At 37.7% G+C, this 25,614-nt stretch overlaps 1 protein-coding gene across 3 annotated transcripts in view; it reads left to right on the top strand.

Moving 5' to 3' along the window:
* Nucleotides 1-3,631, top strand: part of GPATCH2 (G-patch domain containing 2) — a 92,520-nt gene extending 88,889 nt beyond the window's left edge. For all 3 annotated transcript variants that reach the window (XM_087717800.1, XM_087717799.1, XM_087717801.1), the window contains exon 10: nucleotides 2,280-3,631. In XM_087717800.1, coding sequence (XP_087573926.1) covers nucleotides 2,280-2,449 — 170 coding nt within the window. In that variant the 3' untranslated portion in view covers nucleotides 2,450-3,631. The remainder of the gene's footprint in view (nucleotides 1-2,279) is intronic.
* The last annotated feature ends 21,983 nt before the right edge of the window (nucleotides 3,632-25,614 follow it).

Raw genomic sequence — 25,614 nt, 5'->3', positions numbered from 1 at the left:
ACAAGCTTCCTAGAAGCAAAGTAAATGGAGAAGCCAGCACAATTTTGAGGAAGCAAAGGAAGGCGAAAGGAAGTGTTGGGGGGGGGGGGGAAGGAAGGTAAAGGAAAGAAAAAGGGAAAGAGAGGAGGGGAAAGGAAAGGAAAAGCTTCCCTGTCAGCTTCCCACAAGAAAACTCAATGGGGAAGGTGGCAGGAAGTCAAAAGTTGCTCTTAACTTCAGCTGCTGTTTTGCCCACATAAAGTCATTCTGTTTCTCTGCTCAGGTAAAGAAATGATGATTAAATGTTGACTCAATGGGGCATGGGTTGTCTAGTTGCTTACAAAGCTTCAGTCCTAAAAGTGTGCAGCTCCTATTTTACTGCAGTAGTTTCTCCTAAGTTCAAGAAGCTGACTATAGATTCATCCTGTTAGACAATCGGACAACCAGTTCTGAATAATTAAAAACTACTTTGTGGGAATTGGGAACTGTATATCAAATCTGTACTCTGATTTTTTTTTTAACATTTGGAAGGGTATTTGTGTAGATTTGATTATTGCTATTGCTAATATTAAAATGAAGTGTGTATATATATAACTGTCTAACCATGAAATATATGCATATAGTACATGAAAGTAATGGTCATTTCTTTCTAAAAATTCAAATATCTAAATCAAACATTATATCCCATGAAAATAGCATTTTCTCTCAATCCTGAATCTTTTAAATGTATTCAATATAATGTTTTTTTTTAAAAAAAGCATAATCCTGTAAATTGTATTCCTATGGCCTAGGAATACAGTATTTACAACCTGTCCATCCTGAGTGAGTTTTTTCTTCCTGGTAAGCATACTTTGAATGGCAGCATCAATCTTCTGTTAAACATAAAGCAGGATAAATTTTATTACAGTCATGAAAGGGAAGATTTTTTTCAATCGTAGTGTTAGGAGTTAAAGATTCACGCATATTGAAAATGACATTTTTACTTAATTGAGGCCAGTTCTGTATTCATCTGGTTTTCAAAAGTCCATTTAAAAGTACCATTTAAAAACTGAGAAATCAAAAGCTATAAATGTTAGAAAATACTTTGTATATTGAAGGATAGTCAATACGTCTGACATTCTTTTCAGTTTAAGACCTATTGAAATTCTCCAACTATTAAAATATTCTCACCATTTTTAAATACTACGTGGTTATAAAGTCTGAACTTCAACAAGCTGCTGTATCCTAAAATGATTAAACAGATGTGAAGTCTATAGCAGCATTAGACCTCTGATCTGATTTTAGCATACAGATGGAATTAAATTAATTCATAGCAAACCCTGTAAAATAAAGGGTATGGCACTGAATGCTAGTGCTCTGTTTAACCAGAATGTACCTGTACCAACAGCTGTTGAGAAAAATTGCATGCCTTAATTTTCATAGAAATCTACCTTTAATGACATCACATTATTTTGAAATAAAAATTAAATTGCAAATTTGTTTTCTTTTTGCCCCCTTTTTCTCTTTTTAAGGAGTTCCCCTGATTTATTACATATAGACTATAGAATGTTTCATTTATCCCATATTGCAAATAATATTTAAGCTATGCAACACTTTGATACCTAAACAGTGTTTCAGAGTTCACAAGCACACAAGCATAGCATCTGTCTGCAACTCTGTAAAGGAACCATATAATCCCAAGAAAACTGCAGCCGTGAAAGGATTGCAGACATATGAAACTTTTCTGCCTTATACACTTCAAAGCATCTTTTTCAGAATGGAAATGCTATATAGATTTAACATGTCAATTTAAATGGGTGGAATAGAGGCGTATCATTAAAAATACTATCTGTATTTCTACTTCTATTACTGAAGTTTAGTTTCTGTAATTTATATAAATCTTTCAAGCTTTTGGCTGTAAGGAGTCCCAAAGGTTTCTTTTTCAAGAGGCAATAGGACTTTCTGGTTTTCCTTCTTTGAAGACATACTGGCTTTTGTTCTTTGAAGATGTTTCACTTCTGAAGAAATGAAGAAGCTTCTCGGATGAGAAGCGAAACATCTTCAAAGGACAAAAACCAGAAAGTCCAATTGCCTCTTGAAAAAGAACCTTTGGGACAACCATCACCTGGATGAACCTCCATAGACATTCGGCTGTAAGTAGTGTTTTAACAAAATTACGTCATGCAATCACATTGTCACATTCATATAATGCATTTTATTTGAAATAAGGAAGGAAATCAGCCTGTACTATTTTCAAATTAGCATTCATTCTTATTCATGTGATTGTACTGATTAATGTTGCATATTCCTTTTTGTCTCAGGGTTTATTGGTGAAAATGCACAGCCAATCTCAGACAGCAACATTGGGAATCGGATGCTCCAAAGCATGGGCTGGACACCTGGCACAGGCCTTGGGCCAGATGGCAAAGGGATAGCCGAACCAATCCGGGCAATCCAGAGGCCAAAGGGACTTGGACTTGGATTCAGCTGACAGAAAGAAAATCCAACTGCTGGTTCAGACATCAACAAAACTAATTTGAACTTTGAATATCTGAAAGCATTCTAATTTGTTGCCAAAACATCCAGTGATTCTTACTGTAATTTTTTAATAGAGAGGCTTCATTGATTTCTGTTAAAGCTGCTTGGGACCAGTCATTAAGCCAGACCTAATCTTTGAATCCTGTGTGTGTAATAATGATCATCTTTTAAATTGTACCTTTTTTTAAAATTGTCTGTGGTCTTAATTAGTTACGTTTTCAAAGATTCAAAGAAATGATTAAATTCTTCTCCCACTTTTTAAAAGCCAAAACCGTACATAAACTCATTATCCTTTGCTGGTTTTAACGTAGGCCTTTTACTCTGGAAAGCTGCTTTATTACTAAGGCTCCTTGTCTGGGAATCATTTTGCTGCATTTCTCACATTCATTCCAAAAAGTTGTAGTGGGTAGTACAAAATAAAGTCTGGTTGCAGAATTTTTTTTTTTAATAAGAGGCAAGAATAGAATAGGAAGAGAGACCAGAGTTTACCTTTGAATTGAAATGCACAAAATGCTTTGAGCTAAAGGCAGCATATGACTCTTTAGATGAGGTTAACAGTGTCATTTTTTTTTACATGGGTGTGATAAATGTAATGAATGTTAACAGGGTAAGGGGTTTCACTTGTTCTGTGGCACAGAATATTTTTATGCTATAGATATCTGTCTCTCCACAGATGCCCCCAGCCCATAGTCCAAAACATATTGGGCAGAGCCTAAATTAAATTGTGTATATATAATTAAATTAATTACATACAAGTAATATGACCTTCTATTTATTTATTACTTCTCACCTTTGGGCATGATCATTGTGATTGCAACAGGTGCTACATTAAATTTGGGAGGGTCACATTTAGCCCTCAGACTCTACAGCTTTGATTCAAGTGGGTCTTCTAAATGGTTCAGTATTATGCAATCTCTCTAGATCAGCATAACTTGCTTCTTGCTTCAAAATGTGCAATTTTGCACAAGAAATGCAAAATGACAAATGATGAATTTGTCATCCAACATTTGCAGCAGGTAACTCAATTCTCTTTTCTTATTTACATGCCCTCCAAGTACAATTTTAAACGTTTTTTAAAACTTTCTTTTCTGGTGTCTTAGCTTGTATTCTTTCTAAAATAAAGATTTTAAACATTTACTGTCATCTTTTACCATATCACTGTCTGGCTAACTTGACTGTCTAACTTGAGGGGATGGATTTAAAATGGGACCATATTATCTAGTGTCCATCCATGGTAGTTTGGGGAATATTTCTGTAATTGACAAATGTTGCCTACTGGTGAAAAGGAAGACTTCCCAGGCACTTTTTTTTAAAAAAAAAAGTAGCAAAGGGAATAGTAAAACAGACAATCTTTTGATAAGATTATATTATACTTAATCTTTGGACTTGTCATTGTGCTGACATCTCAAATTCATTAAAGAGGACTTCCATCAATGCATTAATGATGTGTTCTAATTATTATGCTAGAATGGCATATCTGCTCCCCAAACTAATTGCCCTTTGAATTCATTAAAATACTCCTACCAGAATATGATCATAAGGCAGTTCCCGGGTTAAGAACATCCGAATTAGAGGGAACTTGTACTTATGAATGAATTGCCATAAAGCCTATTATATTAAAAAAAATTAAGTTAAATGCAGTTATTAATAATTATGAACTCATGTGCTACTTTGTGATGCTCTTGAAAACTGCGGCTTCAACAGTTCATTGTCTTGAAGAAGGAAATCACTTTGTTATTAGTGCTGTGTTGAGCGTATAACATTTTATTTGGCTTTAATTTTTCTCTCTTTGTAACCATGCTTCCAAAGTGTAAGTCTATTAAAAGTATTAAAGATGCATCAAAGAAAAGGCAAACAATCATGAGAGAAAATAAAGTGTCAATAATAAAGTGATCAGAAAGAGATGAAAGATGATGATCAGAACAATTTTGAAAGATAAAGTGGGACTAATGGAGCATTGAAAGACCCTGCTTTCATGGAAACTACAATTATTACTAAACAATGCAGTTATTTAATCATTGAAAGGCTATTGATAATTTGGTTTGATGATCAAAATCAGAGTAATGCGCCTATTATTTTGGCAAAAATTGAACATGCAGAGGGTTTGAGAGGCCTGCAGAGTACTCCTGGGGGCCAGGGAGGGCAAAAACCTGATGCACGGAGACCAAAAACTATTTTTTGCTTGTTTTTCTCTTCGAAACTTATACTTCAGTGCGTCTTATTGTCCTAAAAATATGGTACATATAAGGATTCTGATATTTATAAGTATAGACAAGTTCATGGCTTTAGAACACTTTTTTCAAGGTCTTCATTGTTACCAAGTGCTCATCTGCAGTGCATTTATTAGGTGTTGGTTCTTTTACTGTTGATTGTCATTCCTTAAAAAAAAATAAACCCAGAAGCTGTCTACCACTTCAGTATCTTCATTTTCATTCCTAAGGCTGATTGGTATACCTGTTGTTATTAGTTTAGCCTTTATATATAACCTTATTCCCATTTTTTTCATTGTGCTCCTTAACTTTCATTGCTAGATCTTTGCATTTTCAGCAATCAGAGTAATGTTATCAGAGTAGCATTGCCATAGTTTGGTTGGAATCTTTACTGGTTCTTCTGTTACTTTTTTGTAGATATTCATTTGCATCAATTGCTGTAGCTTTCTAGCTTGGTACTGACTAGAGTGCTGATTTAATCATTTCCTAATATTAAGAGGTTTTTTTTTCCAAATAGGAAAAATCTTCTAAAGTATTTTAGATGTTTATACATCTACTGCACAGAATTTCAGCATACTTCTATCTGTCTGGTCTTTTTTGAATTAGTTACTATCTCTCCATTGGTGTCCTTCAATACCACTTCAAGGTTGGAACCTCTTTATGAGTTCAGGGAACTTTTGGAACACTCATTTTTCAAAGCATGTTTTCAATGTCTTTAGAAATTTATTGTAATACTGTTTCTTGTCTCTTCTAGCAGGGCTCTGAAATTATTTGTTAAATTCCTCCCTGAAATTGTTGCTTTGGCTTCTCTTGGAAATTTTCATTTATTCTAACATTATCAGCAATACTATATAGACCTGATCAGGAACTCAGCTCCACTGGAAAACTAAAACTATATTTAGTCAGATAGGTAGGCATCTAACATTTAAAATTGCTTCAGTTCCTTTTGCCTAGGTAGCATTCCTGCATATCTCTGCCAAGGCTATATACCTTATTCTCTACAAATACTCAATGTGCTTTCTTCTTTTTAAATTCCTTTTGACATTCATTCTTATTTTTTCCTTTATTTCATCCCAATTGACTCTTCTTCCTATCATTGGAGTTCAGGACTTCAAAATAATTTGTAGCATTCTCCTTGAAATTGGTTGGTATATGTTCAAGATTGTATTGGAGTAACTGGCTTTGCTTTTCCATTTTAGCTGACCTGCCAGCCAGTCAACTATTGGCCACATTTTTGCTGTTATTAATGAGCTTTTCCACTTCCTTGTACTATTAATATAGTCAATTTGATTCCTATGTAGTTCATTTCATGATGTGAATTTTTATAGGTGTCATTTTGATTGTTGGAAGAATGCTATAACAATGACGAAGTCATCAAATTTGTAGAAAATGATAAATTGTTCTCTTTATTTATGTTTCGTAGACTATATTGTCTAATTACATTTTCCTCTTTACTATTTCCAAAATTGGAAAAATGTTCCCATGTTCTGTTAGTTGACTTGACCATGAAACTCATTAACTATACTTCTCCATTATTGATTGGTGCATAGACCTGGATAATATGATTATTATTGCAGAATTGTCTGCAAAATCTAATAGATATTTAATAATTGAACTTCATTTTATCCCAGTACTGACATTTCTTCTTGATTTTTCTGCCCTGAGTATGATCTTCTCGTTTAAAGGATCCAAATCTGGTCCATTTGAATACACTAATGCCTAAAATATCAATAGGTGGTTGATGCGTTTAATCTTCCTTTGTGTTGAGCTTTTCATGTTCATGATCTCATGTTCCCTTTTCCTGCAGTAATTTTTTTTGGAGGGGGGCACCTTGGATTTCTATTTCTTTCATGCCAACTTCAACAACTAGATATTGTAAGGTTTACTTGCATCACAAACACCATTCGTATCCTGAAATATTCTAAGCAATCTTTTTCCTAGGGGCCCATCAATTGATATTATATCACAACTTTTATATAGATTGCTGCCGAATAAAGGTACCCACTTGCTTTAGTTGGATAGCTTTCATGACTTGGCTGACCCTGCTGGGAACTCTTGGTATATATTATATCACAAGCATTCTTCACTCATCCATCCCCAGAACACCCCCACCACAATAAGGCAGCATATCTGAACATGTGGGGAAAGAGTTCAATTGAGTTGAGTTTGAGTTGAGTTTATTGGTTTTGTATGCTGCCCACTCCCGAAGGACTCCGGGCGGCTTACAATAAAAGGGGAAGGGGAATAAATAAGACAATACAAAATTTAAAATACAACAACATTCACAATTAAAGTGGGGCTGGATACTTCAACAGCCCCAGGCCTGCCGGAACAGCCAGAACTTAGTAGCTTTACGGAAAGCCGAGAGGGTAGTAAGGGTCCGGATCTCAACGGGGAGGTAGTTCCAGAGGGCCGGAGCTGCAACAGAGAAGGCCCTCCTCCGGGGGGTCGCCAGCCGACATTGGCTGGCAGATGGAATCCGGAGGAGGCCAAGTCTGTGCGATCGAATCAGTCTTTGGGAGATAATTAAAGAAAAACAAGTGGCTGATGCACCCCCTGTCTTAATATTAAGACACTTGTCACTTGTGTCATTTCAGTAAATTACAATCAAACAGACGAGGTATGGGAAAGCTCATGTTTCCAGTAAAGAAAACAGATAGCAAGGAATCATACAATATAGATACACCCTTGAAATTTCAAGCATTATGATATGATTTTGATAGAGTTTCATTCTCCCCAGGTAAAATATGCCTAGAGTAGGTCTGCAAATGTGTGTGTATCTGATATGCTTTGCTGTTAATATTTGCTTTGTAAAAGTTACTTTCCCCACAATCCTAACATGACAACCCTCTGGGCATATGAAGAAAAAAGAATTTCAAGCAGCTGTAAACTTTCTTTTTCTTTCCCTGGAAAAACTTCCTTTGCACTTTCAGTTTATGCTGTCTCTTGTTTTCATCTTTCCCTCACCAAAATTCAGAAAACCTAATGAGGTAGAAAGAAACTTTGGTCTTGTTCAGACTGTACTTCTGATGGAAAAAATATCCAGATCAGAAGATTCAGCCGGTTTGGACCGGTTCTGGGGAACCAGTAGTGGAAGTTTTGAGTAGCTCGAACAACCGGAAAATACAACCTCTGGTTGCCCCAGCCATTCCCTGTACTACATTCCCTTGTTTTTTAGCTCAGGTGATTCGCGCATGGATTGTGCCTCAGCTGAGCTAAACAACAGCTCAGCTCACCAGCGCTGACACCGAGGGCTGTGTTTGAGTGTTGTGTGTGTGTTCGTGCAAAGCTCACTTTCATAGAACCCGTAGGAAAAGATTTGGAATCCCACCGCTGATCCAGATACATTATCACTTTTCCTTAATCACCATTGCAGTTGTTTATTTCAGTAAAGAGGACATGGCCTTAGAAAAATACTGAAGTTGGCAAGAACACTATCATCCCAAATTTAATGTACCTGCCTTTGAAAGTGGAGTAGTAAGCCAAAAATCCAAAGAACCATATTACCGTACTTGGGATACCCATTTTTATACTTTATAATCTATTTCTATACTTCTATACTAAATAGAAATATAGTTAATATCCATATTAAATAGTTTTCCATGCTTCTTTCAACCATATTACTGATGATATCACTGACAAGGTTGGAACTGCCTTTTGTTATCTTCATCTCTCTCAAAAATACACCAAACAGCAGATATCTTGTCACTCTGAATCCATGACAGGAAAAAAACAGAAGTGGTTTGTTGGGAAATGGGAAACCAGACACCAAAAGGGGTAAAGAATGCAACAGGATAAAAACAGAAGGTAGTTCTTACATATATTACATGGAAAAATACATTTTTGTTTTCTTAGTTGTTGCAATATTATTTACATTTTGAGATTTTGTGTGTGTGAGTGTGTAAAATATTTTCTATTGTATATAGTTAACCTATGGAAACCCCAAAAATCAGATGTGAAGATAGCCCCCAGTTTAGTCTCAAAGAAAAGTAGGAAAAAAACCCATGGGGATTAAGATATCAGCAGCTACTAATCTCTGTTGCACACCATATAACAATCAGTATGTCTTAAATACTAGTTGCTAGAAAGCAACAGTGGAAACAGCCTAACTTTTCATCATCTATGTTGTAAACAACCAGGATGTGTTTAGCCTGCCCAAGAACAGTTAGATATTCTTATCTAACCAGAAGAGGTTTTTCAAATATTTTGCAAATAAGTTAATAATATAGGCATGTTATTTTTTAAAAAAAAAACAAAAGGCATTTGGATTATAGGTGTCAGGATCTCAAGCATGTATTTAAGTTGCATCTCAATTTTTTTAGCAGTTTGGTATAAAACAAATACAGGTGGTCCTCAACTTACAACCATAACTGAGCCCAAAATTCATGTTGCTAAGTGAGACATTTGTTAAGTGAGTTTTATTATTTTCCTTGCCACATTTGTTAGGTGAATCAGTGCAGTTGTTAAATTATAACACCGTTAAGTGTATTTGTCTTCCCCATTGACTTCGCTTGTCAGGTCACAAAAGATGATCATGTGATTCCAGGACACCATAACCATCATAAATATGAACCAGTTGTCAAGCACCCAAATGTAAATCGCATAACCATGAGAGTGCTGCAATGGCCATAAGTGTAAAAAATGGTCATAAGTCTTTTTTTCAGTGATATTTTAAATTTCAACAGTCACTAAATGAACTGTTGTAAATTAAGGACTCCCTGTATCCATCTACAATGAAGATTGCTCTTTCTACCAGCATAGCTTAAACAGCTGAATGGCTTAGCTATGCAAGAGTCTTTTTTTTTTTAGCAACCACATTGTTCGTTGTTATTCTGATATATGGCCAATGGCGTCCTATAGCCTCAGAACCTCAGAGCCAGCACAGTTCACCTCCAGAATGTCTATTAGTTTAGATTACTTCTTAGCAACTCTTTCTCTCATACTAGTTTATGGGAGAAAAGAGAACTTTAGCTGTATAAATCTCTTTCTGAATCCAAACAATGTTTACATACCAGACAATGGCATGTAAATCCAACATTTACACACCATTCGAAAGAGACCAAAAAAAACTAAGAAGAAAACAAAAAGACTTCAGTATATCCCCTCCTGCATTCCACATTCAGATAAGCATGGATCAACACCAGATAAACAACTCTGCAGAAAACAATACTCTAATCAAGAGGAAACTACGTCCCTACCAAAACTGGCAGGAGACGTTATTGCATATAAATATGCAGGCAATTTATTACCAAACTAGGTAACATCATCAGTGTTACTGACGCTAGAACTGATGATTTACCTAGTTTGATAATGAAATGTCTGCAGGAAAACAACTAACCTCAGAGAGCATCAAGACACCACCACCACCTCGGTTTACCAATTATCCCCACACATTTATTTATTTAGCGTATGGCATACACTGTCAAGAGAATCTACACATGCTAGATCCACAATGCAGTCCTGACAGCCCAGAATGCTAGTTCATTCTGTTCAGCACTTAAGCACTTCTTCTTGGTGCACAATATGGGTTGAACTAGCTTTACCCCAGCTAACTAGTGGCACCTGTGTTGCTGGCTCTTCCGGGTTTGTCCACCAGTCTCACCTTCCCCATCTCATGTTGTAATGCTTTGCATCCAGCCAGGTCCAGTGCCGGCTTTTGCTCTCTGCAGACACAAATGTAGCTAGGTTCCCCACCACCACCAAAGTGGTACCCATTTATCTACTTGCAATAGCAATAGCAATAGCATTTAGACTTATATACCACTTCACAGTGCTTTACAGTCCTCAGTAATTTACAGAATCAGCATATTGCCCCCAGCTATCTGGGTTCTGATTTTACCAACCTTGGAAGGATAGAAAGCTGAGTTAACCTTGAGCCAGTCAGGACTGAACTCCTGGCTCTAGGCAGAATTAGACTGCAATACTGCATTCTAACTACCAAGGCTCTAAGCAGCAATATTGCATGCTTTCGACCTGCTGGATGGATGGGAGCTAGGGATCAAGTGATGGGAGTTCACTCCATCTCACAGAGCCAGGCTTGAACTGCAGTAGTAGAGACATTTCTGGCCAGCACTTTCAGCGTCATTAAGCCTCTGTGCCATTGTGTCCCCTATCCTCACAGAAATAAAAGCTTATATTTCACATGATTTTAAGTCTCAGGTACCATCCATCTTGCCTGCTATCATGTGCAATACTACATAAATCTTCCACAATGCTTAATTTCCTTAAATTAGGAGAATAGTACTGTTTTACATATGCTGTAAAAAATCTTTTGACATGATCTAATGAGTCAATTAAGTATTCTTTTTTATTATTGTTATTCCCTGGCTTATTTCTAGTAGATGAAATCTAAACAGCTTTTGTTGCTACATTAACGTTTCCAATATTATTGACTATACTTAAAGAAACATTGATCTATTAGACTCACAAATCACCACCAGGATAAAAGAGTATTAATGAAAGAAGACTCCCCTCCCCCTGCCCCATAGCACTCCGTCATTAGGTATTAAATACTCATTGATTTAAAAGGTTTACTGTAATATATATTCAACTGACAAGTGGACCATGAAGGCTCCTTCTGGTAGTTTCCAACTAAGCACAGACTCATTACTTTACGCACCTGATATTTTAAACAGATCCAGATTTCGCTGCAGTTAGTCAATCCCATTAGCTGTCAGTGCAATGATCTACTATTGCCATTTTTGGTTTTCTCTGTATGTTAGAGATGTCCCCTGTCTTTGAATTGTCAGAGAGTATAAATCATCACCCTGATTCAGACATTGCTGTGTTTGCAGTGGAACAAGGAGACCTGATTTCCTGTCAACTTTTTTTCAGAAAAATGTGTCAGTGTGTGCATTTTGTCACAGTTGCCTGTTATATTTGCAGAGCCAAGTTATGTGAGGAGTGAGGAGTTATAACAGTTTCTTACAATAAAATGTCATGCTAATCTCTCACAACTCAGCAAGCAAAATAATTGAAGTTGTACAACATTTAATGATCTGTCATAGGACCAAGGCTGCTTAATAAGGCTAATTATATTAAAGGTAAAGCAAGATACCTTTGAAATTAGGTCAATTCTTAGACACTTCATGTACAACTATTTTGTTTTCTTGACAGCATTGCAGAAGTAGTTTGCTATTGCATGCTTCCAGTTTTATATATTTTATTATTATTTAATTATATATTAATAATTATAACTCCAGTTATTAAATTATTATTACTTAAGGCTAAGCTACAATCCTCGGATTTTACTTTTTCATGTGAAGACATATGATTTTCTACCAGTTTAACATTTTTGCTGAACATCTATTTCATATTGGCATTCTTTCAGCCTGATTGGTTTAAAATACAAATACTATTACCTGAATGCCATATAACAGCACCTTCCTTAATAATGTGGTATTTCTCCCAGATTAATTACAAAAGGATAAACATTTCCAAATTAATTCTACTTGTTTTGAATTTGCTTAATAATTATTTTTCTATAGTAAATAATTATAAATCATATTTATAGGCTATTGCTAGAGTTAAAAATATATTATGCAGTTTAAATTCTTTAAGTTATAAACCATAAAACACTTCAATATTTTAGAAGTGCGACAAATTTAACTATGGTGCAAATTGAATATTTGCCTGCCATTTTTAATCATTAATGTCCTAGTGCCGTGAAAGTCTAGCCTTCTGGAAGAAGGAGACAAAGGGGAAGAAAGGGGAAATGTACATGCCTAAAGCAAAGCCAATGCATGGGATATGAAATACAGTCTCCTAGTCATTTTTTAAAAAGTGCAAAAAAACCCACTTAGTTCAACCACAATTAAAATTAATTTTTTATATACCTTCAGGTCAGTTGCATTCCTGGTGACTACCTGGACAAGTCCCTTGGCAACATGTTTTACAAGTAGTTTGTCATTTCCTTCTTTGTATATTTAAACTGAATTTAAGGCCAGTGATAAAAACCTGATTTCATTCCCAGATCTGGAAAACTTGAATTGTGCAGTATTTTGTTGGCCAAGGCAACAATTTAAACTCCGTTGAGATCAAGACTTGTCTTCTCAAACATGAATGACATCTAATTGATTGGGAACTTTGACAACTGTAGTTCCACTATTTCTGTCTTTCTTTATTTTTAACACTTCAAATCAAGTTTTAGCTGATAAAGACATTTGCCACATGACTTCAACTAATCTCAGTTTTTCCAATTTCTGTAAATTTAGTACATATTAGACTAATATTTCCTGCCTTTTTATTAATGATGCCCTTCCATTTTATGTTGTTCCAGACCTTTGTTTGGGGATAGGAGAAGATAATGCTTGAGCTCCGGAAGTTTGAATCTTATACATCTGGTATGCAAAATGCAGATCCTCATTTTCTAGCTAATCTCTTTGGCAGCCATAATTATTATTACAATGGTTCTTAAAGAAGCAATGCCATTGCCTTCTGTCTATAGGACTGTATAAAACCAGATTTGTATTGAAGAATCCTTCAAATGAAGAGTTGTAAAATACTACCTTGTTTCCTTGAAAATAAGACCTCCCTGGATAATAAGCTCAATCAGGCTTTTGAGTGCATGCACTAAAATAAACCCCACCCCAAAATAAGCCATCCCCGAAAATACTGCAATGCAGCAGCAGCCAAGAGGTGACCACATGTGCCTCCTGCACCTTAAAAATAATAAGACCTCCCCAAAAATAAGGCCAAGTACTTATTTCGGGGGTCAAACAGTATACAATTTCTTCAGTGCAAAAACAGAAAAGAACTAAACAGTAGTTCTCATTGTTATCTGAATGCCACATCTGATCCAGTCATAAACAATAATGCCATCAGATCTAATTTTTTCAAAGGGGCTAGGTAAAATGATAGACATTTTTTTTTAAAAAAATCGACTTCCCTATTTTTTTAAACAGAAAACTTTCATAAATTCTATAAATTAACAATGACCTGATTGAGGATAGTTTACATGAAGCTGTGTATTGCATTCTTTTTAAACCACAGTTGAGACTGGAACGTCCGTCGCAAAGTGATACGGTCCTTAAGTGAGGGACATCTGATTTTACAAATCTTTTTGCCTCAGTATATAATTAAATTATTGCAGTCATTAAGAGAATTTGGTTTCCCCTACTGACTTTGCTTGTTGGAAAACCCTGGGAAGGACATAAATGGCAATCACACTATCCCAGGATCCTGCTACCTTTGTAAATGCATGTTGGTTGCCAATTGTCCAAATTTTAATCATGTGACCATGGGAATGCTGTGACAATCGTAAGTGTAAGGATGCTTGTAAGTTACTTTTTTCAGCACCATTATAATTTTGGAGAGTCATTAAATGAATGGTTGGAAGTTGAGGACTCTCTGTATTTAAAGGGGGGAAAAATAGGGGCAGCACTTCTGAGCTGTAGTCCTTGGAAAAGATCATGCAGGCCATTTCGTTCTGATCTGATGTGTGAAAGAAAGGGGGTGAAACCAGCAAGCATAAAAATAAAAGATGTTGCAGATTATAAAGCCCCTGAAGGCACAGTCCAGGGTGTATGTGTAGAAAGTCTTTTGATTTCATATAAAGACTGGCAGAAGCTTTTTAAATGTCTTTATTATTACCCTCCTAAGCAGCAGAAGTTACGATTTCATACTACAAATGCAGTATTATGTGACTGAGACTTTTGATTTTGAAAACTGCTTCAGGCCCAGTTAGTTCTGGTGACAGTGACCAAAGAAACCATAGCAGAGGAAGAAAAGAAAGGCATACATTTTGCATGGTTCATTACTTTTCCGGAGTGTCCTTTTCTTCAAAAAAAAAAAAAAAACAGTAAGTAAGAAAGAAATATGGTCTGCTTAATTAAATTAGTCAAGAGTCTCTGAAAACTGGATTTTCAAAATATGTATCCTTATAAAACTCCTTGTCAAAAATAATGATTTTTTTTTAAAGTGAAGCAGGGAGAAATAAGCTTGACCCCAAACCTCAAATACTGAACCTATCTTTCAATAGTATTGGTATTATATTATTACAATTGCAAAATGTTCCATAATATTGAAGCAGACAACAACTGAAGCGAATTGTTAAAAGGAAGGAAGAAGGCCCACCCTGTGCCTCTCCCACACGATTGTATTGCGCCATTATGCTATTTAGCAACGATGCTAGAAACAAGCAGCAGATTTCTCTCCACTCTGTGAGTAATTGTCTTCATAGCAGTGACAGATGTGCAATATCGCAGCTTCTTCAGGAAAAAAAATTAACAGTTTGTCCAGCATGTCAGCTCGCTCTTTTTAGTGCTTTGGAGGTCCTGGCCCCATTATGGATGATTTAGAAATTGAGGCAAGCTAAGACCAGCTGCCTACGCTGAAAGGCTTCGTTAGAAGTCCCTCATCTGCATTCCAGTATTCACGTTCAGCTAGAAATTGGTCGGGCCCCTCTGGCCACGAGATGAGTGCAGGCTGACAATGCCTTGATTTGTCGAGAGAGAGAATAAATGGGTTTTTCAGAAGATGAGGAAATATCACCATTACTGGCCAATTTACAGCATTTTATCTGTTCTTCAAACATGTCACTTTTGTTATTGTTGCATGGTAATTACATAGTGAAACAGAAAGAAAACAAATTCCGGTTACATATTCAGATGGATTGCAAAATCATATAATTCTGATAAATGCCCATTTATGATACACACGGATGGAAAGTTCATTTTAATTTTGAATAGCCAGCACACAGCCTTAAACACAATCTAGGATTAGATCCCACTGAATCTGATTATGAAAAAGGAACAGTATTTTCCTCGTACTTTTTTTTTTTAACAGACAGCAAATTTGAAACTCGGGTGAAGTGGTATTTAATATCAGGCGATTTGAGATGTGTTTCTGTATTTAGTTGTGATTTTGGAGTTGCTGCCTTTCTGTTTCCATAAAATAGGTTTTAGAACACTTTTTATACTATGGCTCTCTTGGATGAGATTTATCTCACTAAATGGGTACACCCTGTATCATCAGCTTTGGATGTTAAATACTCACAGCATTCTAAGAAATTGTTCATATCTCTTGCACAAGGCAGACAATTAGAAGGTGAACATTCTACTTCCATTATACCAGTTATTATGTCCAGCTTTTTGAACAGAAGAGTGAACTCAATTGCTAAAATTCCTTGTGACAAATATTAAAGAAAATTCCAGACACCTTTAAGGCTTCTGGTTAAGAGATGGTCAACTAAAACCATCAGAGCTTATCAGATGAAAATTGGGCTGTCTCTTCTGTCGATGATAAAACACAATTCACCAGGAGTGTTTCTGGCACATGTCCCATTTAAGATAAATATGAGTTAGACAAGCATCAAACAGATCACCATTGCATAAGGCCCCATTGCATGGGCTTAAAGACAAAAATATGAAACATTATTTCAAACAATTTTCTGAACAGAAGGGAATCATTGATATATGTTGTAGCTGTCCTGAACAGATTCATCTTTTCAAAGATGAGAGCCATGTTCAAATTCCTGTTCCATTTTGGAGTTCACTAGGGGGTGAGTAAGTTAAAGTAGTAGGCATATGCAAAGCTGTGCTTATCCTGTGACAAAATAATAATTTTGCAACCAAGATTACAAGCCCGCATATATAATTATATAAATTAAATGAAGTTTCTACTTTGAATGCATGTTTGAATTGTTCATCTGGCAAAATAATTAAAGGTGTGAACAATTACTGTATGAATTCTTGGATTTCATATACATTCTATATGGGCTTCTTCATAACAATCATACTTCAAAAAGAAAAAGAATAATGGCCAAATGTTTACACTGAATATTTTTTGTTGCTTTTTTTACTTTGAAGCACTACATCATAGAAACATAAAGTTCTGGACATACCACAGCCAGTTCTCAACTTTAGAATAAAATTTGACCTTAATACCAGGAAAGATTCTGGAAAAGATAATCAAGCACCGAATTAGCGAACACCTAGAAGTAAACAAAGTAGTAGCCAAAAGCCAACATGGGTTTGTCAAAAACAGATCATGGCAGTCTAATCTTATTGCATTCTTTGATAAAGTGACAAAATTAGTGGACCAGAGGACTGCCGTCAATATAGTTTACTTGGACTTCAGTAAGGCATTTAATAAGGTAGACCATAACCTACTACTAGATAAAGTAGAAGAATGTGGGTTAGACAGCATCACCACCAGATGGATTCATAACTGGCTGACCAACTGCACTCAACATGTAGTCCTCAATGGAACTGTATCTACATAGAGGGCAGTATGCAGTGGAGTACCCTAAGGCTCTGTTTTAGGCCCAGTACTCTTCAACATCTTCATCAATGATTTGGATGAGGGAATAAATGGGGAACTCATCAAATTTGCAGATGACACCAAGCTGGCAGGAATAGACAACACTCTAGAAGATAAGCTTAAGATACAGAAAGATCTTGACAAACTTGAACATTGGGCACTATCTAATAAAATGAAATTCAATGGTGAAAAGAGTAAGGTTCTACATTTAGGCAAGAAAAATGAAATGCACAAGTACAGTACAGGTGGTACCTTGCTCAATAGTAGTAACTGTGAGAGGGATCTTGGAATCCTAGTGGATAACCATTTAAATATGAGCCAGCAGTGTGCAGCAGCTGCCAAAAAAGCCAACACAGTTCTAGGCTACATAAACAGAGGGATAGAATCAAGATCACGTGAAGTGTTAATACCACTTTATAATGCCTTGGTAAGGTCACACTTGGAATACTGCGTTCAGTTTTGGTCACCACGATGTAGAATAGATGTGGAGACTCTAGAAAGAGTGCAGAGAAGAACAACAAAGATGATTAGGAGACTGGAGACTAAAACATATGAAGAACGGTTGCAGGAACTGGGTATGTCTAGTTTAATGAAAAGAAGGACTAGGGGAGAGATGATAGCAGTGTTCCAATGTTTCAGAGGTTGTCACAAAGAAGAGGGTATCAAACTATTCTCCAAGACACCTGAGGGTAGAACAAGAAGCAATGGGTGGAAACTAATCAAGGAGAGAAGCAATTTAGAACTGAGGAGAAATTTCCTGACGGTTAGAACAATTAATCAACAGCTTGCCTCCAGAAGTGACTGCCCCAACACAGGAAGTCTTTAAGAAGATGTTGGATAGCCATTTGTCTGAAACGGTATATGATTTCCTGCCTAGGCAGGGGGTTGGACTAGAAGACCTCCAAGATCCATTCCAACTCTGCTGTTGTTTAAAATGAGTTACGTCACCATATCCTTTCACATTTTTAACAACAACAAAAAAGCAGAGATTTATATTTGTGTTAAAATCAATCATCTACTTCTTGGCATTAATGGCCATATGAGACTGCCAAAAATTTAACTGGTGCAATCAGATGAAGTCGGCAGAGTATTAAACAGCTACACTGACTATTTATTTAGCTTTTTGGAGTACCTTTAACGCTGTAAGAAATTTTACAACAATTCCTAGGATTACTTCATTCTGGGACTTAAGAATGTCAAATGAGGCAGTTTTGCACTTCAAAAACATTTTTATTTGAAGAACAGGTTGTATCCTCTGAGCCCAGAAAATCTACCGAACTAGGACAAATGAGGGAACAGGTAAAGGCCAACAGACACAATTCCTGAGGCACAGGTTCTTATTAGGGTTTGATAATCAATACACTTCACTGAAGTCACTAATGAAAATGTTGAAGAGTACTGGGTCTAGTACCAAAGTCACAGACTATATAACATTTCAGAAAATGAAATATTATTAATCTGCTAAGATTTGTGTTTAGACGATTCATGCTGACATTGCATAGTTTTCAAGGTGTAATTTAATCAATCAATTAATTCAATTTAATATAGCCATCCAACTTCAGAAGACCTTGAGCAACCTACAAATTCCATTAAAAAGTGAACAATTAATATCCGCAAATATGAGCAGCCTGGACTAAATCAACTAGAACAACAAACATGAAGAAAACAATACAACAGGAACAGAACCAATGAGTCTCACTCACATTAACTTCAGGCCTAAACAGCACCAAACCCTAAGGGTTTTCCAAAATCCCAGGAGAATGGAATCTCCTAGAAGTCGCTGTTCCAGATGATGAGTGTCATGACAGAAAGTATACTTCTTCGACCCTAAAAGATACCAGCATTTAATTGAACCCACTCTGTCTTAATGTATTGGTATGTTTGAAACAATAGGAGATAACTGATCCCTTAGATAACCAGGCCCTAAGCCATGAAGGGTGTTATAGGTGGTGGCCAAAGAATTGCAAAAGAAACCCGCTAGTAATCAATGCAACTCATATATCAGCATTGGCACGTAGGCATACTGTGAAGTGCCTATAACTGGAAGGTTTCAAGGGCAATCACACATAGACCACATTGCAGGAATCCAATTGTGAGGTAATCAAGGTTGAGAAAAGGGAGCAAGTGGAACATAGACCACAGCTGTCAGGCCAGGCCACAGCTACCACCTGCACTTAGAGCAGGAGTTGTGAATCCAGAAGGACACTCCAGTGTATACACCAGTCTTGAATGGAGAAAAACAACCATATCCAGGGCCAAGATGGAAATGCCCCTGCCATCCCTTCCATCAAGGAGGCCTGTATCTGGTTATTAGTGGAACAAAACCTTCTGAAAGCTGTCAGAATCTGTAAATAGCAACAATTACCCCCCTGCCCTGTCCTCCCATTGTAGCTGGAGTTCACGTGAAACCTAGCCAGGCATGTTTCTGAAAGGAACTCCTCCCCTCTGTGCTCAGCCAGGTTTCAGTAATGTACTAAGTAAGATTGGGATAAGGAGACTGTGGGTGTTAAGATGGTTTGATTATATAGAAAAAAGAATGAGCATGAATCACAAAACAAATATATGGAAAAAGAGTGGATGAAGTGAGAGGAAGGGAATGCTAAGAAATTCACGGTTGTGTGGAGAGTTCCTCAGGAAGAGTCAGGTGAGATGTTTAAAGAACAAAAAGCAATAAAAGTAAATTTAAAATGATGTGGATGTGATAGAAGCAAGAATTTAGCTACATTTTCTTTTTTTTCTGATCTTATGCCTTCAATTACTTTTGCCTACTGTTTTTATTGACTTATTTAAAACATTTATGTAGCCATTCAACTTTCTACCAATTCTGGGCATTGTATTATTATTTTCTCCTTTTCTGTGCTGAGCCTAAAGCAGCTTACCCCAAAAGGATAGTATTGTGAATATGTATGTATGCACGTACGTAACCTTAATTGAGTGATCCACTAACTAGGAGATCCACTTGTTATTGGGTCATTACTATTCTGATAAGGCTGATTGACCAGGTACTTTTTTGGAGCCATGCATGTGACACCTAGTGTAGATATTCAGCAACACAAACAAATTTAATTTGGATTCAGATAATTTTTCTTCAGTACATTTAAACATTTCTTTAGAAATAAAGTGGGAATTTTATAACAAAGTACATATATATCTTGACAACTATGAGCCAAGTGGTTTTTATTGTCCTTTTCTAATGTGGAAAAAGAGGAGGAAGGGACCTTTTAAAAATCGAAGCTTCAAATCTACTCTGTTGGACATAGACACCACATCATCTTCAGAAAAGGGGCACTCAGCATCATCTCATTTCACCATTTGTGTTGATCTTCAAATTTTCAATAAGGCTTTTGTACAATCGCATTGTTTTCCATTCCTTGGAATCAAAGCCATTTGTGCCATTAATGACTCATTTTTAATGAACTCCCAGCAATCTTGGACTAACTAGCATCTCCAACCATTCTCTGATTTAATTAAAATGTGTTTTCCTTATAATCAATATATATTCCCGATTACATTTAGCTTTAATATCGTCTACAATCAAGAATTCTCACATTGCAGTATTGCTTCATATAAAATTTCTCTGACTATCTTTTAGTCTATTAAGTTATTTCTATTTGTTAAATTTAGTCAAAGACAGCTGATTCTTTGTCTGTCCCTCCATTCTCTGAAAGAAAAAAAGATGTCTGCAGAACAGCGTAGGAACTTCTAAGATGGAAGCTGGAGATAATATGGTTTAGTGTCAATCTGTACTGCTTCTCACACAATGGTGCTTCAAACTGATTTACAATAAAATATTAAATACCATCATAAACCAATAAATTGTAGTAGCATAAATATTTCACTAAAAACCTGGCTGGGAAAAACAAAACCATTGATCACATTAGTGGGAGTGTTGATTATGCAGGGAAGGGCTGGGCTAAGTAGATCTTGTACAGGTACTGCAAAAATACCATAGGCACCCCAGAAAGAAGAAAGGATATCATTCCAGAATGCAGATCCATGAAGAAGGCCTCTTCTGCAGGCATATACTTATTTCATCTCTGTAATTTATTCAGGAACTTCTCAGATGAACAACCAGGTTTGTGACAGTGAAGGTAATATGTCAGTTATTCTGCGGGCAAGTTGTTTAGAGCCTAATTGGCATAAGGAAAGACTTGAGATTGCCTCAGTCTCTAAGGGTATGGGCAGGTGGACATGGTATAATATCGGTTTTGCAAATTGCCCAGGAACACTCTCACAGTTGAGATGTGGAGATGGAACATTTGGAATGCCATCTAGTATTGTGTGTCTGCATAGTCATCATATGGTTATCTTAATGCATCTTGCAAAAGACTTCAGAACCATAAAACTCCTTTTGAAATATAAGGTAAAGGTTGCCCTTGCACATATGTTCCTGACTCTAAGCCAAAGAGCCAGCACCATCTGAAGACATCTCCGTGGTCATGTGGCCGGCATGACTAAATGCTGAAGTGCACAGGATTCTGTTACCTTCCCACCAAAGGTGGTTCCTATTTTTCTACTTCCATTTCTACATGCTTTCAAACTGCTAGGTTGGCAAAAGCTGGGACAAGTAATGGGAGCTCACTCCATTACACAGTGATAGGGATTCTAACTGCCAACCTTTCTGATCAACAAGCTCGGCGTCTTAGCCACTGAGTCACTATTTTTGAAATATATACACATACATATTCTGTTCTGACCCCCCCTTGACGGCTCGTTAACAAACGCAGGCAGAAGCTCGATAATCCTGAAAAAGCTCTCAGCATAACTGCTGAGTCACAACACTATCCCCCACACAGGGCCCTTTCCCCGGGGTCCGATGGTCGGGATGACGTGTCCCCTAAATGACCCGCACCCATTTCTCTCGGTGCCTTTTTCATGAATTCCAAACCTCTGGAGGCATATCTCCCTTGAATCAGAACTCTTTCGGTATCCGGTGGCCATGTTTCCTTCCGCCCTTCCCGGCGTCGACACCCCATCCAGGGACATCCACCCTCCACAAGCCCGACTCACCACCCCTCCTACCGTCGGAGGTTGATGGCAGCTCTACCGACTGTGGCCGAGCCTTCACTCCCTGCTTAGGGTCCTCCACCCTCTGCAAGGCCAATCCACCAACCCCCTTTCCGTCGGAGGTTGACGGCAGTTCTACCAACTTCGGCCGAACCTTAACATCCTGTCCAGGGTCCTCCACCCTCTGCACGGCCGACCCACCAGCCACCATGCAATCCCCCCCGCAGAGCCTTTTCCCAGGCTTCGATGATTGGGGTGTGGCCCAGAAGGGTTGGTGACGGCCCCCCCAGAACACAGTTCAAGACCCCGGCACCCCACCAGGAACCCAGAGACAAAGTCTAGTGTTGCGGGGACCGGAGTCGACAAAGTCTGGAATCTCGGCAGAGTTCTTTTTGTAGACCTGGCCCAATGACACTGGGCACATGACTGCACGCACCTCCATATGTCATCTTTCAGATGGGACAACCAAAATTGATGGGAGGCCAGGCGCAACGTCCGAACAAACCCCCAATGTCTTGATGCAGATGTGCAATGAATCTGCGAGAGCACCTGGCGACGGATGTGCCCTGCGGGAACATAAACCCGACCCAACACTTCAAAAGATCCCCTTCCAAAGTCCATGGGGATGCCGGCCTCACTTTTGCCTTTTGTCGCTCAACCCAGTCGTCACCCCGCTGCGCATCCCGTATCAGAGACTGCATGCTTCCGGTATGACAACCGGCAGCACAGGTTGCAATGGGTAGAACAGTCCAAGGTGGAAGTGAGTTCGCAGGGTCGGAGTTCTTTACTTTATTTGGTAGGGCATCCGCCCTGGGACTCCACACCCCCTGAACGCACGCTATCCTATGCGAATGGGGTAACACGGCTGCACCAATGTGCTGGTTGTCCGACTGGATCGTGCGTTGCTGATGGATGGCTACAGTCCGTGCAACCCTTCTGGTCTTCTTGGGGCAGCTCCCTGCCAAGTGTCCAAGATCCCCGCAGTAAAAACACAACCCCTCCGCATGCCTTCTGTCCATCTCTGACCGTGACACCCGAGGTCGGACAGCACCCAACTCCATGGGCTCCTCCCAGTCCACTGCAGTCTCTTGCTGAACTGGCATGCTGGTGGTTTTTTGGAATACCTGGCGAGGCCTTCGCCTCTGCAGCCGGGCGTCTATCCAGAGACACAGGTGGCCCAACGCGTCCAATGTCGGTGGCCTGTCCACCCTTGCCAGTTCATTCTGCAAGGCCTCAGACAATCCATCTTGGAACGTGTCCATTAAAGCAGGTTCATTCCATGTGGAATTTTGGCTACGTAGACTGAATTTAGACAAAAATTCTTGCAATGACCCAGTACCCTGCTGCAAGGATTTCAAACTTCTGGCAGCTGTTTCCCCTTTGATCGGATCTTCAAACATCCGTTTGAAATGCTGGCAGAAGCCCTGAAAGTCATCCAGCAGAGGGCTCTGTTTGCTCTCAGCTGTGCCTGAGAGCAAACTTATCATGAATCCCACCTTCATCCGATCAGTGGGAAAGTCCTCCGCTCTCAAACTAATAAATAGCTGGCATTGTCCCAGAAACGCATTAAACATTGCCAAACGTCCATCATATTTATCTGGCAGGACAATTGGGCACTTCCTCCTTGGCTGGGGGGAGGTCTTGCAGCTCTCTGCAACTGCGCAATTTGTTCCGACAACATTGCTATTTTTTCCGCCATTAATCTATTCTCCGCCATGAGCTGCTCCATACTGACTGCGATTAAGGCTTATTTAGGCTGGAGTCAATCTATTCTGACCCACCCTTGATGGCTCGTTAACAAACACAGGCAGAAGCTCGGAAATCCTGAAAAAGCTCTCAGCATAACTGCTGAGTCACAACAATATTCTATGGCCTAAATCGGAGAACTGTACAGATGCAGATAGTCCTCAACTTATAACCATTTTTAGTGACCAAACAACTTACAACTGATATAACATTCCCATGATCTTGTGATTAAAATGTGGATGCTTCATATTTATGAAGGTTGCTGTGTCCTGGGGTCATGTGACCATCTCTTGCAAAGAATAAAGTCAATGGGGAAACCAGATTAACAGCCATGTTAAGAACGTAACAACTGCAGTGATTCACTTAATAACTATGGCAAGAAAAGTCACTTAACAAATGTCCCACTTAGCAACATAAATTTTGGGTTCAATTGTGGTTGTAAGTCAAGGACTACATCTACAGTTTTGCAGTTCTAAAGCTATATCAGCTATGATTCATTCTTATTGAAATGTATCACAAATATGATTGGGTATCAGCAGCCTGACTAAGCAACCTACAACTAAATTTTCTCTGAACTGATTAAATTATATTTGCCAGAACTTCCCTGGCCATGAAATTTTTTAAATAGTTATAGTTTTAGATCAGGTATTATGAGCTATATAATGGTTATAATAAGCCTAGGGATGATGCAAAAAATGGCTGTCATTGTTTTTTTTTAAAATATTTTATCCTAAACTGTGTACGGTAACAAAAGTTATCTATCTCATAATTTTGACACCAGAATGTATTGCCAGCATAAGTGCACAGCCTAACTTCTAAATTAGTGGGATGCAGAAAATAATATGTTGACTTGCAAGGCAATCTTTAGATTAGAGATTTTAGCTTGCATAGAAAACTATGAGAATGCTTGGGCTTTTATTGTACATGTAACATACTGGCCAAAACTGATTGGACTGAAAAAGTATAAGAAATGATAAGAAGAATTTGCTGGTGCAGTGAAGACATATCTCAGGCAGTAGATGGGCAGACCGGATTTATATTAAGTCACAGAAAAAGTATGAATGGGAGAAAGAAAGTTGATTATATATTAATACTTTTGAGAAAGCGTACAATAAAGTGAATTTACACAAATATAAAGTTGATGATTAGGGACTGAATGCAGTAAAGCAGTATTTTGTGAAAGGAAAGTACACCTGGCAAAAATGAAATGCTTGGCATGTGGTTTATATTAGTAGGGAAAGATGTATGATTTCCCTTTTTCTATTTATGGATGTATAAAATACTGCTTATGGTGGCATTCTATGGTTGGGGAACATTAATGTATAGGTAATTTTGTATGCAGATAGATGATATGTTGTTAGTTGAGAAAAATGATTTGTAGTAAATGTTGTATATATTATAAGATGTAATGTAGAATAGGGACCTGAAAATTAATATATCAAAGACCAATTAGTTGTGATTGGAAGGGAAAATGGAGTAAACCTAGTTATAAATAAATGGTGAATAGCTAAAGCAAGTATATCTAGTTGTATTCCTCTGCAGAATGTTTGCTTCAATTGGAAATATGGGTGAAGAATTAAAACACTAATAGAAAGATTAGTGGGTAACATGTATGTTGCAAAACATGAATACATGTCAAAAGATGTGAAAGTAGCTGTTTATAACAGCAAGCTTCTCCCCTCTTTGTTATGTGGGATGATAGTTTTGGTGTGTCAGAAGAAACATTTAAAACAAGTTGAAAACAATAGAAAATATTGCATGATGTTGAAAGGGAATTGTATGATGGGCCTGTTTATCAAGGTTTGATCCAGATTATAATATTATGACACAATATTGGAAATTAGTGAGTTAAACATTTTGAGATGTTTGGTTAGGTATAGGTATAGGTATAGGT

Source organism: Thamnophis sirtalis, unplaced genomic scaffold (assembly GCF_051295495.1).
Source record: "Thamnophis sirtalis isolate CommonGarterSnake01/CBP01778 unplaced genomic scaffold, rThaSir2_p1.2 scaffold_6, whole genome shotgun sequence".
Lineage (NCBI taxonomy): Eukaryota > Metazoa > Chordata > Lepidosauria > Squamata > Natricidae > Thamnophis > Thamnophis sirtalis.
Note: the sequence above shows the minus strand (reverse complement) of the source record. Positions and strands in the feature narration are given on the sequence as shown.